The sequence below is a fragment of the Salpingoeca rosetta genome (genome assembly GCF_000188695.1).
Source record: "Salpingoeca rosetta unplaced genomic scaffold supercont1.14, whole genome shotgun sequence".
Lineage (NCBI taxonomy): Eukaryota > Choanoflagellata > Craspedida > Salpingoecidae > Salpingoeca > Salpingoeca rosetta.
The window spans coordinates 558,369-575,868 of NW_004754920.1; the positions used below are offsets into that span (position 1 = coordinate 558,369).

Consider the following 17,500-nt stretch of genomic DNA (forward strand, 5'->3'; position numbering starts at 1 on the left):
ACACACACACACAACACAACACACGAACACACACACACACACACACACACACACACACACGAACACACACACAGAAACACACGAACACACACAGACACACACACAAACACACACGAGCACACACGCACAGCACCACGGCCGCACCGAGCAAGATGTTGTCGAGATGGCGATCGCCGAGACCAATAATGTATCCGACCATGGACATGACGGCAAGGCTGACAATGTACTGCTGCGTCATGTTCAGCCACTCCGCGCTGTTGCTTGATGCCAGAAGCAACTCGCTGGAGGTGGTGACGAGTCGATATCATGCGAAACGAGCATGAGAGGCGCGGTGGAAAGTGGAAAAGTGGAACCAGCGCTCACATCCAAGCACAGAAAAATCACACGCGCACGCGCAGGCTAAACACCAACAAACACACACCTCCCCCTCCACACACACACACACACACACACACACACACACACACACACACACACACACACACACACACACACACACACACACACACACACACACATCCCCCCCCCCCAAGCACCCCCCCCCCACACACACACACACATACACACCTTGAGATGAGGTCGGCTGGCGTCTCGCGGACGAGCTGCATGTGTGCATGTCGGAGGGCGTCAATCGGCCACTGCGACCGGCGGGACAGGTCTGCTTCGCCAACACCGCACTTGCGCAACAGCGGTGTGAGTCGCGCAAAGAACAGAGACGTCGCCGACTGTGGCGGATTCGGAGGTGCAGGCAGCGGTGCTGTGTCATGTTGCTCTCGCTGCTGTTGCTGCTGCCGGCCGCGCGGCTGCTGCTGCTGTTGTTGTTGTTGTTGTCGTCGTGCACGTAACTGCTGCTCGTAGTGTGCGCGGGCAAGGGTGTACGACCGCTGCTGCCACTGCTTGTACAGGTCCAGCACAGGGCGGGCGCCCGTCACCCACTGGATCAGGCCAGACCGCGGGCCGAGCGGCGTCACGTGGTAGTTGCGGCAGTGCAGACGCGCCGCTGTTGTCGTGGCCTTGGGGGCGTTGTTGCGGAAGATGATGTTGACAACGTCGAGAAATTGCATAATGCGCTCGTCAAGGTGCAGGTCTTCGAGGCCCTTGAACAGATACGTGTACGTGCGCCCATCCGAGCCCTGAATGCGGATCTTTTTCGGCCTTGTCTTCGTCGGCAGAACCGTCACCTTCGCCTGGCAACACAGAGAGGAGAGAGTAAGTGTGAGTGAGTGAGTGAGTGAGTGAGTGGCATGAACCGGTAAAGGGCACAGGGATACCTGACATTATAGAGCTGAACAGTGTTTGGCAAAACGTATATTCACACACGCACACACATAACAAATCCACGAAACACAAACGCAAACACAAACAACCAACAACCAACACATGTGCATGCACACACAGCACACTGTCACGCACACGCACACACGTGCATACCTGGAACCTGTCGATGCGGGCGACGTCGGCCTGGTTGTACGATTGCAAGAGTCCCGGGAGGGCAATACCCGTGCCTGTCTTGCCTGCAAGCAAGGGCGAAATGTCCTGCAGCTTGAGCGTTGTGCGTGAAAGCACGGCTCGCTTCATCTCCTCAGCCAACGTGTGGAAGGGTGCGCATGCCTTGGCTGCCGTGTACGTATCACGGGAGAGCACCGGCGTGTCAAGCTGGCTCATGGTGAGCTCAATGATGCCGCGAAACCGCTTCACAAACTCGCGCTCGTGCTGCGTTTCCGGCCCGCGTGCAATCGTCTCATCATACAGCTTCTGCATTGCAGACACCACAGGCAGCAGCGTCAGGCGGTGGTTGTCCACCAGCAGCCTGTCCTTCTTCTTCGCCTCCAGATCACTGTTCGCCATGAGACGCTCGTGCATGCTGGAGAGCGACTGCATGCAACGGCTCACCCTGCCTTGCTGGTGGTGCAGCAGCTGCCACCACCGCTCTTCCCAAAGCACCGTGATGCGCTGCAACTCTGCGATGACGCCCTCCAACTCACGCACAACGTCCCCGCTGTGCTCCAGCAGCGACCGCCGAATGACCGCATGTGGGTTGGCGTCCTCGTCCACACCCACCCCTGCACCGGCCTGGCTGTGGTCACCGCTCTCGCCCTTGCTGGTGTCACTGTTATCACCAGCAGTACCGGTGGTGCGGGTGTTGGCGGCGGTGGCTGTTGCCTCCGTCTCCGCCTCCGCCTTTCCATCGCTCTGCTGCGGCGCGGCGTCCACGACAGCCGCGTACAGCACGAGGTGCGGGGCAGTCCGCCCGATGCGACACAGCAGCGATGTCAGTGTTTGCCGAACAAAGCGTGATGGTGAGCCAAGGCGCGAAAACAGCTGGGGCACAACCGCCTGCCACGGCTGGACCGGCGTCTGCGCAAAGCCGTGCGCGAGCACGGGCTGCAGGTCCACCCAAAAGCGGGAAAGGAGACGCAGGAGGCGCAGCGTCGCTGTGAGCGTGACGTCGTCCATATTGGCGTCGCTTGTCGCGTCCAGCACTCCCGTTGATCCGCTTATTTTCAGCTGCAGGTACTGGAAGTAGGACGCTGCGGCCGCCTTGTACAGGTGCGTGACGCGCGTGTGGATGCGCTGCCACAGGTCCACCAACGCCTGCACAAGCTGCGGCGGCGGCTTGTGGATTGCCTCAAGCAGCCGTGCCTGCACAGAAGCAAGGACACTGGTCCGTGTCGCCTCTCCCTCGCCTTCGCTGATGGAGTCGTCGCGAACGTGGCCCATCATGAGCGCATCAAGGACGGCGGGTGTGGGGTCGAACCCGCTGTGGCGGGTGTGCTCGTACCGCTGCAGCGCGTCAATGTGCGGCTGCAGCAGCGACACGGCCATCGCGTGCTCCTCGGCCGTCAGCGCAATGCGATGCTGCTGCTCCTTGCCAGCGCGTGCCGCTGCCGCTGATGCTGCCAGTGAGGCGTGCTGGGTGGAAGATGCTGCTTGTGCCGCCAAGCTGCTGTCAAGCGTGACGGGGGCAGTCGTGGTGGTCGTGGGCGTCGCTGGCGCTGACGCACCGGAGGGATCCGTACGCTCCAACGCCTCAACACCGCGCGCGTAGCACCAACCAGCAAACACCGCCCGCGCCTTCGCGAAGCCTGGTTGCAGCTGAAGCGCGAGGTGGACCGCACGTCCAGCAAGCAGCGTCAGCCCACGGCGGGATGCTGATGATGATGACGACGACGACGACAGAGAAGACGGTGGGGACAGAGATGATGGGTCCAGCATGGCAGTGACATCGTGGCGAATCGGAAACACGCCAGCAGACAACAATGACGATGACGATGACGATGACGAGGCTGATGCTGGTGCTGATGACACTGCTGACCGCGTTGATGGCGCTGTGGCGGCTGCATGCTGGTTCCACCCCGCTGCCTCATCTGACCAGCTCAAGAGCTGCTGGGCCATGTCAGGCGTCACGGCGCGCAGCACGTCATCATACGCCCGCTGCGACGCCATCGCCAACGAGGAAGGTGTGGACGTTGCTGAGGGTTCAAACCCAACAATGCGTGCGAAGCGCAGCAGCGCTCGACACAGCAGTGGCCCCTTTCCAAATTGCGCAACGCGCAGCATTGGGTGATTCCACAATGTGTCTTCGCTGGGCTGCTCGTGTTGGCGTTGAAACTCGTGTACATGCTGCTGCTGCTGCTGCTGCTGGTGGTGGTGGTCGGCGCGGCGTGTGCTGTGCACCCACTGCATGCCGTTTGAGATGACCTCCCACAAGCGTGACACGCCGTCCACATGCAGGCATTGCGCCTGCAGTACCTTTGAGCTCTCGTACGCCACATCCAGTGAGGCTGAGGGAGTAACCAGCCCCTGGTTGAGCAGACGCGCTGCCAGCCGCATGTTGCCCGTCTTGCGCGCCAGGCGGACGACTTGCATGCGAAGCGCGTCAACGCTCGACGAAGGGAGCTGGTCAGGCATCGTGGAAGAGAAGCGAGACGCGACACGGAGTAACCGCACCCACCCGCCAAAGGTCGGGCTGCGCGTGGGCTGACGACTCAGTGGTGAGAAGGCGTGCAGTGGGAAGCATGGCGCAGACGCACACACGTCCCCCTGCTGGTGGTGCTGCTGCTGCTGGTGTTGGTGTTGGTGTATCTGGCGAGCAGAGCATCGAAGCCCAGCCAACGTGGCTGAGACACATTGGCCGAGCATGGCAGCGTCCACTGCAGCCTGTTGGTTGGGGAAATTGCGGAGGAGGAGGAAGATGTGAGACGCAGTGCAAGTTGTTCAAATTGGGTGAATGAACACATGAAAAGCTTTGCCGTGCACAACTACTTGTGGTTGAACTGTCTTGTGCGCGTGTGGAAGAGACTACTTGGTACACACCTCAGTTAATTCCATGCCCACACACGTACACACGTACACACAAGCACAGGCACACGTGCACACGTACACGCAAGTACAGGCACACACACACACACGTACACACAAGCACAGGCACACATACACACGTACATACAAGCACAGGCACACGTGCACACGCACCGCGTTGTTGTCGAGGGAAGCCAGAGCAGAGAGGCGCTGCATGAACGACAGTGTCTCCTCCAATCGAGTGATGGCAATCTCATCGATGCCACCGCCATTGGCACGTAACGTGAGAGCACTGAGTGTCTCCCGCTCACACACGCGCAACTGCTCCTGCAGCGTCCAGTGCTCATTCGCGCTGAACGGATCATCACCACCACCGCCACCATCACCGTCGCCACCACCGTCGCCACCGTAAGGGCCGGCGACACTGCTACTGTTGTTGAGGAGCGCTTTCGCTTTGTCGAGCTGACCTTCATCAAACGCGCACAGCGCTTGTGCAAACTCTGCATCATGCGTGGTTCGCGTGAGGGTGTGCGCATATCCCTTCATCGCTTCGGCAGCGCGCCTGGCTGCCTCTGAAGCCGCCTGCACCACCGCGTCCTGCCCGTTTGCCAAAGTTTTGCTCTGTTGCTGGTGCTGCTGGTGCTGTCGAACGGCAACTTGCAGGTCTGAGATCAGCAGTGTGGTTGCCTCGTGCCTGGTCATGAAAAAATGTGGGATGCATGTGAGCAACAGACAAACGCCAAAGGCAGAAGTCAAAAGCGCAACAAAATCACACAGTTGAACATCACACAAAGTCAATCGCTCACAACTTCCCTGCTTCCGTAACAAACAAACAAACACACAAATAAATAAACAAACAAACAAACAAACAAACAAACAAACAAACAAACAAACAAAATAAATCAACAAACAAACAAACAAACAAATTCATAAACAAGCGAGCTCACCATGTGTTGATGCGCTCCCAGTCGGCGATGGCCTCTGCCAACGACAGCATTCGCTGCATCGTGTAGGAAAGCGTGCTTGGGCCTGCGTTTTCAACGGCCAAGCCAGGGGCGGCGGTGTGCAGACCAAGTGCCTGCAGGCACGCGAATGCACGAAGGCGGGCGGGGTCAAGCTGTGTCTGCCGTGCCATCGCCAGCCAACAGGCAAACACAACGCGGTCGTACTCTGCCAGTGCTTCGTCCACCTTTCCCGCTGCCTCCAGCTCGCACGGCAGCAGCCACGGCATCCAGGATCGCGACACCAACGCCTGCGCGAGTGTGGGCGGGGACATGGCCTTGACCCACATGCGAATGCCATGCAGGAGATGTGGCAGTCGCAGCTGCAGTGCAGCCGTCGCCAGGTACTGCACCGTCATCTCCAGTTGCAGCGCGTGCTTGGAGTGGGGTGCGTCTGCCATGCGCCCAATGTCTTGCAGCATGTGTTGCAAGCGCTCAACGCCGTGTGCAACCGTGGCACTCGCGTTGCCAATTGCGCTGCTTGCAACGAGCAGGCGTGCGCGCTGCTGCTTCAGCCAGGGCCGCGGGTCACGCTGCTTGGAGAGGAGGCGTATGCGTGTTGAGGGCTGAGCGGGCGGCAGGAGTGTACAGCCACCAAGCACGTTGCGAAGCTGTCGCTCCAGCGCATCAAACAGCGCAATCAGCTGCTGAACTGCGCGGTGACGCTGCGAGATGCGCTGCCCTTGTCGTTGTTGTTGCTGTTGTTGTTGTTGTTGTTGTTGTTGTTGTTGTTGTTGTTGTTGTTGTTGTTGTTGTTGTTGTTGTTGTTGTTGTTGTTGTTGTTTGAGGGCGGCGCGGCGAGCAACAACAGCATCATGCTCCAGAGCAGCCTTTGCCAGTTCTGTCAGCGCGTTGTCAAACGGCGCCAAGATGGACTTTACTTGCTGGCCGGTCGCCTGTGCCAATTGCGAATGCACAACATGCACCGCAACACTCAACAACGCCCAATGCTCAATGACATCCTGACTCAGGCTTGCGGTCGACAGCCACGTGTGCGCGCGCAAGCCGTGCTGTTGTTGCTGCTGGCGCTGCTGCTCTTCCTGCTGCTGTTGTTTTTGTTGTTGTTGTTGTGAGCCCGTGGTCTGTCGTGTTCCTACACGCTGAGCAGCATCATCCAAGCCTGCGTCACGAGTCGTGGCTGTCACCCCGGGTTGTCTTGCCGCAGCTTCGGATGGCAGTGCACCACCAGCTGTGACGATGACGGACGTGTGGTACCGGCGCTGCTGCTCGTCGTGGTCGTGCGGGTGCAGGCGACTGGTGGCAATCGTGCGAAAAAGACGGTTCAGCGTGTCGTGCTGCCCATCCAGCGTGAGCACATCACGCTGGCGGCCGCGGCCACCACGTCGCTCACCCCCACCGACCTCACCGCGAACACGCGCATGCGCCCCAGCACCGGCAGCGGGCTGTTGTCTGTGAGCCGTGGCGCTATCACCGCTGTGAGATGCAGCAGTCGCGCGTGATGTCGCTGCTGCTGTTGGCGCTGCTGTTGGCGCTGGTGGCAGCGAGGCGATAACGCGCGGTGATACGCCGGCGCGCGCGAGCACATCGCGCACGAGGGAGGCGTAGCTGTCACGCTGCCCAACCCACGAGTGCCCGCCTGGCGCAGACATGACGGCGAGGGAGAGGGTGCGGCGAGCAGCGGGGTGCATGGCAGCCGTCACGCTCTCGTTCAGGGCGGCGGCCACACCCACAGGGAGATCGCACACGACGCGCTGGGCCATGGCCTGCACGCTCTCGTCCACATCATGAAGGCGATCCAGGCACAGCAGCGCAAACGCCACGCCAAAGTCGAGTGGCAGCAGCCCGCTCGTGAAGAGGCTGTGGATGAGGGTGGTGCACCCAAGACGAACGCGGTGGTCGCCGCTGGTACACAGTGCGCGCAGTGGCAGATACAGACGTTGCAGCTCCGTTGCTGTCTGCAAGTCATGCAGCGACGGACAATCGTCCCTACTGAACGAATTGGCGCTGGCATCTGTCCTGGTTGTAGGTGAGGGCAGTGGCTGTTGCTGCTGTTGCTGCGGCGGTTGTTGCTGCTGCTGTTGTTGCTGCTGCAGTTGTTGTTGTTGTTGCTGCTGTTGTTGCTGCTGCAGTTGTTGTTGCTGTTGTTGTTGCTGCAGTTGTGGCTGCTGCTGCTGGCAAGCACGCACTTGAATGCAGAGCTTAGACAGCCAGAAGAGGCAGACGAGGTGGTGCTCTGGCGACAAGTGTGCCGCTTCAAGACAGGCACAGGCGCATGCAACGGCGCGCCGCAGCAATGGCAGATCACGCCCGTACCGGACGAAATATGCATTGCTCTTGCTCACTGCATACAATACCTGCAGCATAGCGTATGTCGCTTCCGGGAACACGCGGGATACCTTTGTTGCAACAGAGGTGTGTGTGTGTGTGTGTGTGAGTGTGTGTGTGTGTGTGAGTGTGTGTGTGTGAGTGTGAGTGTGTGTGTGTGTGGATGTGTGCACGCATGTGTGTGTGTGTGTGTGTGTGTGTGTGGATGTGTGCACGCATGTGTGTGAGTGTGTGCGTGCGCGTGTGAGTTGTGCGCTGCCGTGATTTCAGAACAGAGTTTCAGTAACCTCCAATGAAACGCCGCAATACACACCATGAACAAATGGCACCAGTGTGGCAACCAACCACCTTCCCACCTGCGTGTCTGCCACGTTGAGCTGGTCGACAAAGAGGGTCACGATGGATGCGACGAGCGCTGATGGGAGGGACGGCTGCTCGGCGAGAGGCAGCAGCGACAACGCGTCAAACACGACGGCAGTCAGCGCGTGGTTCACGCGCAATGTCTGCTGCTGTTGCGATCCGCGTGCGTGTGTGTTCTGCGTTGTACAGGCTGCACGCAGCAGTGCGTGTGCGCTGCACAAATCCTCCTTGACAAACTCGTACGCGCGCTGCTTGCACTCGTCGTTCCTGCTCGCAGTGGTGCAAAAACGGTGTGTATATGTATGTGTGTGTGTGTGCGCGCGCGCGCGCGTGTGTGTGTGTGTGTGTGTGTGTGTGTGTGTGTGTGTGTGTGTGTGTGTGTGTGTGTGTGTGTGTGTGTGTGTGCATGTGTGTGTGTGTGTGTGCCTGCATGCAAGCATGTCAATGGCCCCAGTGACGTACAGCTGGAAGCAGAGGCGGTGAATCCCCATCGTCGCCTCAACAACACGAGAATTCGTGTGGAAGCGAAACCTGCACAAAGACAATGTCAATTTGAGAGTGAAAGTGTCAGGAGGAGTGCGGCGACCACAGTGAAGCCAATTGGTCACAAGCACACACATAAAGAGAGAGAGAGAGAGAGAGAGAGAGAGAGAGAGAGAAGACAGACAGACAGACAGACAGAGAGGGAGCGAGAGGGAGAAAACAAGAGGCAGACAAGCAGCCACACACAGATACACAGACAGACAAACACACACACACAGATACACAGACAGACAAACACACACACACAGACAAATTCACACACACACACACAATACGCACACACAGCTCACGTTGGGAGCTTGGCGGATGGCCCGATGAGATCTGTGACAACGGCGGCGGTGACGGCGGTGCCGTTGCGCGACAGCACCTGGCCATGGAGACACAAATGGACACGAACATGATGGGGTGAAGATGAGCAACGTGACATGACAGGGGCAGCGTGGCAGAAGTTGGGGCCGTGGTAAATGCGGACAACCACACACAACACATGTCAGGTCCAGGTATGTGACACACAGCTGTGTACGTGCCTGTATGATGCGGGTGCACGTGTGTTGAATGGTGGTCGTCGTCAACGGTTCAACGGACAACGAGAAGAGCAGCGCCGACACAGCTGCGTGTGCGTGTGTTGTGTGTGTGTGTGTGTGTGTGTGTGTGTGTGTGTGTGTGTGTGTGTGTGTGTGTGTGTGTGTGTGTGTGTTTATGTTGTGTGTGAGGTATAAATCCAACGTTGTTCTCTGCAGGCAGTGGTGACGCATGCATTCACGTTCAGGAGAGACAACAGACATCATCGCAACACAACGACGCCTGGTACCATCATGAATGTGCTGCGTTGATGGTTGCTCAAGTGCACACGCAAGCAGCGCGGTGGCATCGCTGAACTGCTGCTGCAGCGATGATGGGACTGTGCGCACGCGCATAGCAGCAAGAAGTGGCGGCACAAAGCTGGGAAAGAGGTTCGTCAAAATGGCAAGTTGAGGAAGAGGGTGAGTGAGTTGATGCGTCATATGCGCGTCGGTGAATGGCATCATCAATTTGCAACCTGCACACACAAGCACACATACACATACACAAACAAACACGCACAAGCACACACACACACGTATACACGCACACACACGTATACACGCACACACACGTATACACACACACGGAAACACGCACATGCACAACACACACACACACGACGCAGCGCACTCACTTGTCAAAGAGGGTGAGCTTAATGTCCGCTGAAAGGTTGGATACGGATTCCTGCCCCAGTGACACAACAATGCACGCGATGCACCGCAGGCGGGACGTCAGATTCTGCCACTGCTGCTCAGCTTGCTGCTGCCGCTCATCGTGTTGTGGCGACACCGTGGCTTCGTCACTCCTGGCACCGTTCCCACCAGCGCCATCTGCGCTACCGTGGTGGTCGGCATCCGCGGTGCTGGCAGTCTTGGTCGGTCTCGCTGCCGTGTGCTGCGTGTCTTGAAGAAGGGCTTCCAGCAACCGCAGCGTGGTGGGCAACTGGGACGCCCACAGCACGTGCAGGCCGCCGAGAAACCGCTGCAGCAGCACCACCGCATTGCTCGGCAGGCTCGGCTCAGCCAGCCAGCCAACGGCAATGTCGGCAATATCCTGGTGTGCGTGTGTGTGTGTGTGTGTGTGTGTGTGTGTGTGTGTGTGTGTGTGTGTGTGTGTGTGCGTGTGTGTGTGTGTGTGTGAGTGTAGCAACGTGTGCGTGCGTACTTGTGTGAGTACGTGTGTGCGTGTCAGCCAAACAATTGAACCAGTCGTCCAACGAGCACGCAGAATGTAGAGGGATTCGCGCTGTCCTGGCTGTAGACAGGCATTGCTCACCTCAAAGTGGACGGCAAACGTGTGCGGGTAACCGTGGCTGATGAGCTGTAGACTTTGCAAGATGGGGCTGAGGCCCTGATGCGAGGGCAAGGCATCCAGCACGTGTCGAAGCGCATGCAGGGTATTGTCCATGAACGGGTGAAGGGAGAACCGGTCATTATCCGCATCCTGCGTCAGCGTCCACCCAAGAGCAAACAGCAATGGCACTTCGCCCTGCACATCCAGGTTCTCCCGCTGCAGGGTTGCGTGCAGCGTGTTGAAGAAGCGAGCAGCAGGGGCCTCTGGCGCGGTGCTGGCGACAAGCACGCCGAGACACTTGGCTGCCGCCATGCGAACGCTGCCATCGCGGCCACGTGCAGCTGTTGAAGATGTGGCGGGTCCTCGGTGGCTTGGGGACACAATGTTCAGCAGCGCGTGCACCATGCGCAGCCCAGACTGCAGCAGTTCTTCCTGCGAAGCTCTCAGCAGCAGGATCCGCAGCTCATCCAGTCGGGCGCACTCCTTGTGCGGGGACAAGGCTTCCCGGCCGTTGAGAGAGTCCAGCAAGCGCAGCATCACTGTCGCTGATGCGGGCTGAACCTGCGCTCCGGCACCACGGAATGGCGCACCACTCCTGCCACTGCCACCACTGCTGCTGCCGCTGCTGCTGCTGCTGCCACGACCTCCTCGGCCACCACGCCTGCTGCCACGACCTCCTCGGCCACCACGACCTGCTGTGGTTGGTGGTGCTGCATTTGCTGTCAATGAGGCAGGCTGTCGTTCGTCTTCTTCTCTCGTTTCGTTGCCACTTCCTCGCCCTCCCTTGCCTTTCCTTTGCCTCCTCCTTCGACCACCACTACCGCGACCACCACCACGACCACCACTGCTCTCGTCCATCGTATCTTCTCTCTGTCTTCGCTTGGTAGATAATTTTTAATGATACACGTCATATTTCCACAACGCTGCCTCGCGAACTTGCCGAGCTTGCACGCACTCAAGCGCTCTGCTTCTTGTCTTTCTTCAAGGACCCCAACAGCCCAGAGCCCAACACAGACACTTCTAACACTTCTCTGCCCTGCCTGATCTGATCCTCCGGATCCTTCGTCTCCCCAGCACAACGCCTTCTCTTCTTCCTTCCTTCCTGCTTAACGAACACCAAGCAACATGGCGCAACGGCCCGCGGCCTCAGCGTTGCTGGTGGTGGTGGTGATGGTGATCGCACTTGGTGGCGGCTGTGTCAGCGGCAAGCACATGGGCGTGATCTCGGCAGATGACCTGGGCAACATGCACATCAATGCCAGCGTTGATGGCGCACGCGTGCTTGTCTCTGGCATGGACGTGGTGGAGCAAGTGGCTTCCCTGCAAGCTTCCAACACGGCCCTGGAGCAAGACAACCAGCGACTGCAAGCCACCTTGGACAGCGTCGCCGCCAGCTATGCAGAGCTCGCCCGCCAGCACACGCAGCTCGCCAGGGCATTCTGGACCACGCAAAACTTCGGCCGTGGCTCTGCCTTCTCCACTTCCATGACACTCAGATTCATCAAGCAGTTCGCATCCACAGCATCAACCAGGGTACTGTCCGGCATCGTCACTGAGAGCGGTGCCGTTTACTTGGGAGGCTATGTCCGATTTCCTGCGAACGTGAGTGGTACCGGCGACCCCGTCACCTATGGCTTTCTGTCCCGCTTCAGCAGCGTTGATGGCTCCAGACTCTGGATGCAGACGTTTTCGCCGAACGGCGGCCTTGCTTTTATCACTAGTATCGCCGCTGATGACAGTGGTCGCGTCTACGCTGTAGGTGGCCGTGTCGCCTCCATCTCTACACACAGTGCATGGGACGGCCGTGAGCTGTGGCGCTACAACGTGACGTCGTCTCCGGTACTTCCGCTTTCATCTGCCCGGCTCGCCGTTAGCCGCGATGGGCGCACGGTGTACTCGGCTGTTTCGACGTTTGACAACGTCGTCATACTCGCTTTGGAAGGCGCAACAGGCACGCTAAAGTGGCAAAAGACATTGAACATTCCGAATGGGCGCGGCAGTTGTCTTGCAGAGGAGCGGCGATCTGCTTTTGCTGCTGTACCCTGGCAGCCAAGGAGGCAGTCTCTTTCGCCTGAGGCAAAGCGACGGCTCCGCAGTCTGGGTGCAATCTGTCAATGCTACCAGCGGACAGCTGTGGCGAGGACAGCCGCTCACGCTCGCGGCCGCTGACACCCCGTGCATGGGCCTCACCCTTCCTCTGCCCCCAGGCGACAACAACACCCCACCAACCTACATCCAATGCTTTGCTGCTGACACCGGTGCCATTGTTGGTGCCCAAATCCCGCTCCCAGCCAACTTTACCCTCTTTTCAGTGCTCTCCACGTGGGGCAACGACATCTTCGCCGTCGGCACTGCAACGGATGAGAGGCGTGTGCTTGACCACGACAGCATCGGTGGCGCGGACGTCGTGGCGATGCGTGTGCACATGCCCTCGGGATATGTCTATTGGAGCGAACAGCTTGGCAGCGCAGAGGACGAGCAACCGCCCTTCGCAGGCGTCGACGGCTCAGGCAGCCTGTACATCATGGGCAGCACAGGTGGCACCCTGCCGTCCACGGGCCTCCCACCACCAGATTCTTCTGATGCCTACCTCGTCAAGTACACGCCAGCCCATCTCCTTTGATTTGAGATGCAATGTGACGAGAACTGTTTGCGTGTGAAAGCCTTTCGAGGGCTAGAAGTCGTGTGCAGTTAGTTACATTACTCAAGCGTTTGCGCATGTGTGTGTTGTGTTGTGTGTGTGTTGTGTTGTGTTGTGTGTGTGTGTGTGTGTGTGTCCGACTGTAGCGGCTCAGGCTCAACTGTGTTAGATAGTAAGTGGTTGATGGTAGGAGTGACCGTGCTTGCATACACATCTTTGTGTCTGATGTTGCTGTTGATAGATTGTAGTTGGTTTTTTTTTTTGTTTTGTTTTTTCATTTCCTATGATAACATTCCAAGATTCCACCAGATCATGTCCAATTCCCTCCACTTCTCCTCACTGAAATCGTTGCTGTAATTGCCAATAGCGTTGTGCGACACTGCTGTCACGCTGCGCCTGACTGCGGGCCGGACTGCCAGCAATCGGCTTTGCAGTTGCACAGCCGTGACGAAATGATTGATGCAACATGATGATGATGGGTCGATGAATTAGAAAAAGAACATGCAATCTGGATGATAGTGATAATGGAGAGAAGCTCGATAGACAAAAGCACACTCATCACAGCATCACAGGCGACTCCCGTGTGCCACATGCAGGAAACATCATCCACCACAAATCGGCACTTGTCTGCAGGCACCACAGTCCAGTTTTTGCTCTGCCTGTCAGTGTGTGTGTGTGTGTGTGTGTGTGTGTGTGTCTGTGTCTGTGTGTGTGTGTCTGTGTGTCTGTGTGTCTGTGTGTCTGTGCGTGCGTGCGTGCGTGCGTGTGTGTGTGTGTGTGTGTGTGTGTGTGTGTGTGTGTTGCATCTCATCGTGCAATTTCTTCCACCTCCTTCCACCTCTGTCCACCTCTTTCCACTGTTGAAGGCGTGCACTTTCACTTTATGCAAATCACACACGCTGCACACCACGCAAGCAAGCAATCAAGTCCATCCATCCAATCCATCAATCAATCCCCTCTTCGCCCCACACTTGCTTGCACCACCCATCAAGAGTCCGCTTACCGCCTTCTTCTTCTTTCGCGTTGGCGCTGTGTGGCGCGCATGAGCTGTTTGGCCGCCTGCACACCCGTGAGGTATGCGCCGTGTGTTGTGCCGGGAAAGTCAGGGGACGTCGCTTCTCCTGCAAAGAACAGCCGAGATGCAACAGGGCTCTGCAAGTGCTGGCGGTGCTCCAGCTGTGCACCGGGCTGCATGTGGCTGTACGAGCCGAGGCTGAACGGGTCACGATGCCATCGCGACACCAGCACGTGCTCTGGATCGGGCACACGTGTTGTCGTCGTTGTTGCCGTTACTGATGCTGCCGTTGTTGTTGCCGTTGCTGATGTAGTCGATGGTGTCGTTGTTGCCGTTGGCGCCGTTGTTGCAGTCGTCGATGTTGCCGTTGCATCTGCAGCCCTGGAGGCTGATGGTGTGCGCGAGGAGCGGCACTTGCTGTGGACGAGACGGCGAAGGTTGGCGAGGGCGTGCTGCGCCAGCTCGTCGTCGCTGCGGTCTTCACAATCACGCGCAAAGGAGCCTGCGTTGAACGCCAGCAGCGCGTTGCCAGATGCAATGTCGGGGAAGTAGAACCACTGCGAAAACTCGCCGGGCGGGTCGCTCAGGTACACCAGCATGTGCTTGTCTGTGTCCCAAAAGGGGAAGGGAAACACAAGCCAGACCTTGTTGAGGATGCCGCTGCCCAAGTTGGCGATGGCACGCTGCTTGTCTGCTGGAAGCGGCGGGTCAAACGCCACTGTGTTGGCGCGCAGCACCCCAATTGGCAGCGTCACCACGATGCGATCGGCCTCAAACCATCGCCCGTCCTGCGTCTCCACGCACACAGCTGCGGATTTTCGTTTGCCGCCCTCTACCGCCACCCTACTGCCTTGTCCCTGCACCTGCGCTCGCTCCACACCCTCTTGCGTCACACCAGCGTGCGTTGCCACCGCTTGTGTTGCCACCGCTTGCTCTCCAGTGGCGCCACCACGTTGGGCGTCACCGGCACTGTTACTCGGCTTGTGCGCTGCGCCGGGCATGCGGTCACTGTCCATGCCACGCTTTTCGCTGCGCGCGACGTCGATAATCTTGGTGACGGTGGTGTTGAGGTGGATACAGGGCAGCGCCTTTGCTAGGTGTGTTGTGAGCTGATCAAAGCCGTCTGGAAACACGACTTCGGGCTCCGGCAGGTCGTCGCCTTCCCAGGGCTGCTGTGCAGACAGGCACGCCATGTCGGCCGCAAAGTCGTGCTCAATGTAGGAGTTGACGGCGTGCAGCACGCGCTCCCAGGATCCGAGGAACGCCAGCTTCCCCCTGGACCACAAGTCGCGCACGACATCGAGCAGGTTGCCGGTCGATCGGCGCTTCGCTGCCTTGCCACACTGCTTGGTGACAACGTCCACGAGCCGCTGCAGATCACGCGCAGTCATGCTGGCTCTGGTGCCGTCTCGCTCGTACGCTGCGAATCTGTCATAGTCTGTCTCGCTAGTGCGGGCGCCGATGGCTTGTGCCAGCTCATAGAGCGGGTTCCCCTTGATGCCGTGCAGCCAGCTTGCGCCCATGTCCAGTGGAATGCCTGTGCTCCGATCCGTCCACACGCGGCCACCTACACGGTCTCGGCCCTCCACCACCACCACCTCATACCCAGCCTCATGCAGCTGTGTCGCTGCAGCCAGCCCAGCCAGGCCCGCGCCCACAACGATCACGCGCTCGCCCATGTGCCCGTGTGCCCATGTGCGATCAGAGAGGGGGGGGGGGGGGTTGTGTTGTTGGTGTCAGGTCGTTGAGAAACACAAACAACGCAGCTGCCGCCGAAAACTGTTGGGTGACACGACAAATCGCCCAAACTTCAACGCAGCGGACGATGGTGTGGAGTTGGTGGTTGGTGGCAGCGGTGGTTGCTGCTGGGGTGTGCTTGCGCGCCCTTGTGGGCTTGGGCGGCCACTCTGGGTTTGGCAACCCGCCCATGCACGGTGACTTTGAGGCACAGCGCCACTGGATGGAGGTACGCTGTGCTTGTGTGTGCGTGAATGTGTGTGCTTGTGTATGCGTGAATGTGTGTGTGTGTGTGTGCTTGTGTGTGTGTGTGTGTGTGCTTGCGTGAGTGTACGATGCTTTGTGGGTGTGCACGATGCTTTGTGGGTGTGCGCGATTTATTGTGTGTATGCAGATGAGAGTACGGCCAACCACACGCACACACACACACACACACGCACGCACGCACGCACACACACACACACACACACACTCACACGCACACACACACACGCACACACACGCACACTTGTGTGCAGATTACATACCACACGCCAGTAAAGGAGTGGTACTTCAACACGACAAACAACGACCTGCAGTATTGGGGGTTGGATTACCCACCACTGACTGCGTACCACAGCTGGGTCTGCGGATGGCTCGCGCACAATGTCCTCAACCCGACGTGGGTGGCATTGCACGCCTCACGTGGCGCGGAATCTGGGGAGGTCCGCCTCTTCATGCGCAGCATGGCCTTGCTGGCGGATGTTCTCGTGTTCCTCCCCGCGGCTGTCGCGTACGCAAAGGTGGCTTTTGTTCAGCGCCAGTCAGAACAGAAGCGACGCAGCGCCGGCTTGGCAGTAGCAACAGCAACAGCAGCAGGGGATGCCATGGGCGTCCTGGCGGCCCTCGTCTTCAACCCATGCTTTGTCTTGATTGACCACGGCCACTTCCAGTTCAACGCCATCAGCCTTGGGCTGGCGCTGTGGGCGGTCGTCTGCGTGCGCACTGGGCGCCACCTTCTGGGCAGTGCCCTGTTTGTGCTGAGCATCTGCTACAAGCAGATGTCCCTGTATTACGCGCCAGTGTTCTTCTTCAACCTGCTTGGGTCGTCATTCCAAGCACAGGGCAGACAAGGATGGCTCACCTGGTTCTTCAGCAGCTGCTGCCGGGTTGCACTCATTGGTTTCGTTGTCGTTGCCTCCTTTGCCATCTGCTTCCTTCCTTTCATCTTCGACTGGACGCAGTTCTCTCAAGGTGTGTTCGGGGGGTTGGGAAAGGAGGGTGTGTGTGTGTGTGTTTGTGTGTTTGTGTATGTTTGTGTGTGTGTGTGTGTGTGTGTGTTGTTGTGTGTGTGTGTGTGTGTGTGTGCATTTTCGAACTGTGACACTTGCAATAGTCCACATATAGTCATTTCTACCAATCCTCCCAGGAAGTAGTTCATATGCTGGAGTTAAGCCTCTGCTAAAGTTAAGATAGGGAGCTCCTTGATTACATCATATGATAATAGCTTAAGCCGCTGAGGCGGGGCGCAGCATACCCAACAGGTGTGTGTGTGTGTGTTGTTGTGTTGTTGTTGTTTGTGTGTGTGTGTGTGTGTGTGTGTTTGTGTGTGTGTGTGTGTGTGTGTGTATGTTTGTGTATGTTTGTGTGTGTTTGTGTGTTTGTGTGTGTGTGGATAGATGTGTGCGTGTGTGCGTGTGTGCATTTGCACGTGTGCGTGTGTACATGAGTCCGGTGTGACTGCAACTCTATTGTCTCATGGCACCCTCCACATCTGCT

General features: G+C 58.2%; 4 protein-coding genes across 4 annotated transcripts in view; 2 read left to right on the plus strand and 2 right to left on the minus strand.

The window, feature by feature from the left end:
* PTSG_06227 (uncharacterized protein) overlaps positions 1–11,034 on the minus strand; it is an 18,995-nt gene extending 7,961 nt beyond the window's left edge. The window contains exons 1-12 of the mRNA XM_004993059.1: positions 10,332–11,034; positions 9,691–10,109; positions 9,304–9,434; positions 9,020–9,102; positions 8,783–8,859; positions 8,412–8,480; positions 7,946–8,216; positions 5,250–7,660; positions 4,477–4,996; positions 1,432–4,161; positions 568–1,187; positions 145–281 (exon numbers count right to left, since the gene is read on the minus strand). Of these exons, the coding sequence (XP_004993116.1) occupies positions 145–281; positions 568–1,187; positions 1,432–4,161; positions 4,477–4,996; positions 5,250–7,660; positions 7,946–8,216; positions 8,412–8,480; positions 8,783–8,859; positions 9,020–9,102; positions 9,304–9,434; positions 9,691–10,109; positions 10,332–10,886 (8,023 nt within the window). The 5' untranslated portion in view covers positions 10,887–11,034. The remainder of the gene's footprint in view (positions 1–144; positions 282–567; positions 1,188–1,431; positions 4,162–4,476; positions 4,997–5,249; positions 7,661–7,945; positions 8,217–8,411; positions 8,481–8,782; positions 8,860–9,019; positions 9,103–9,303; positions 9,435–9,690; positions 10,110–10,331) is intronic.
* Positions 11,035–11,420: 386 nt separating this feature from the next.
* Positions 11,421–13,127, plus strand: PTSG_06228 (uncharacterized protein). Its single transcript, XM_004993060.1, has one exon. The coding sequence runs from the start codon at positions 11,475–11,477 to the stop codon at positions 12,516–12,518; it is 1,044 nt and encodes a 347-aa protein (XP_004993117.1). The 5' UTR covers positions 11,421–11,474; the 3' UTR covers positions 12,519–13,127.
* A 731-nt stretch (positions 13,128–13,858) lies between these two features.
* On the minus strand, positions 13,859–15,692 carry PTSG_06229 (monoamine oxidase). The gene has a single exon (XM_004993061.1). The coding sequence runs from the start codon at positions 15,682–15,684 to the stop codon at positions 13,990–13,992; it is 1,695 nt and encodes a 564-aa protein (XP_004993118.1). The 5' UTR covers positions 15,685–15,692; the 3' UTR covers positions 13,859–13,989.
* Positions 15,693–15,771: 79 nt separating this feature from the next.
* Positions 15,772–17,500, plus strand: part of PTSG_06230 (uncharacterized protein) — a 3,356-nt gene continuing 1,627 nt past the window's right edge. Inside the window, exons 1-2 of the mRNA XM_004993062.1 lie at positions 15,772–15,971; positions 16,261–16,975. Of these exons, the coding sequence (XP_004993119.1) occupies positions 15,831–15,971; positions 16,261–16,975 (856 nt within the window). The 5' untranslated portion in view covers positions 15,772–15,830. The remainder of the gene's footprint in view (positions 15,972–16,260; positions 16,976–17,500) is intronic.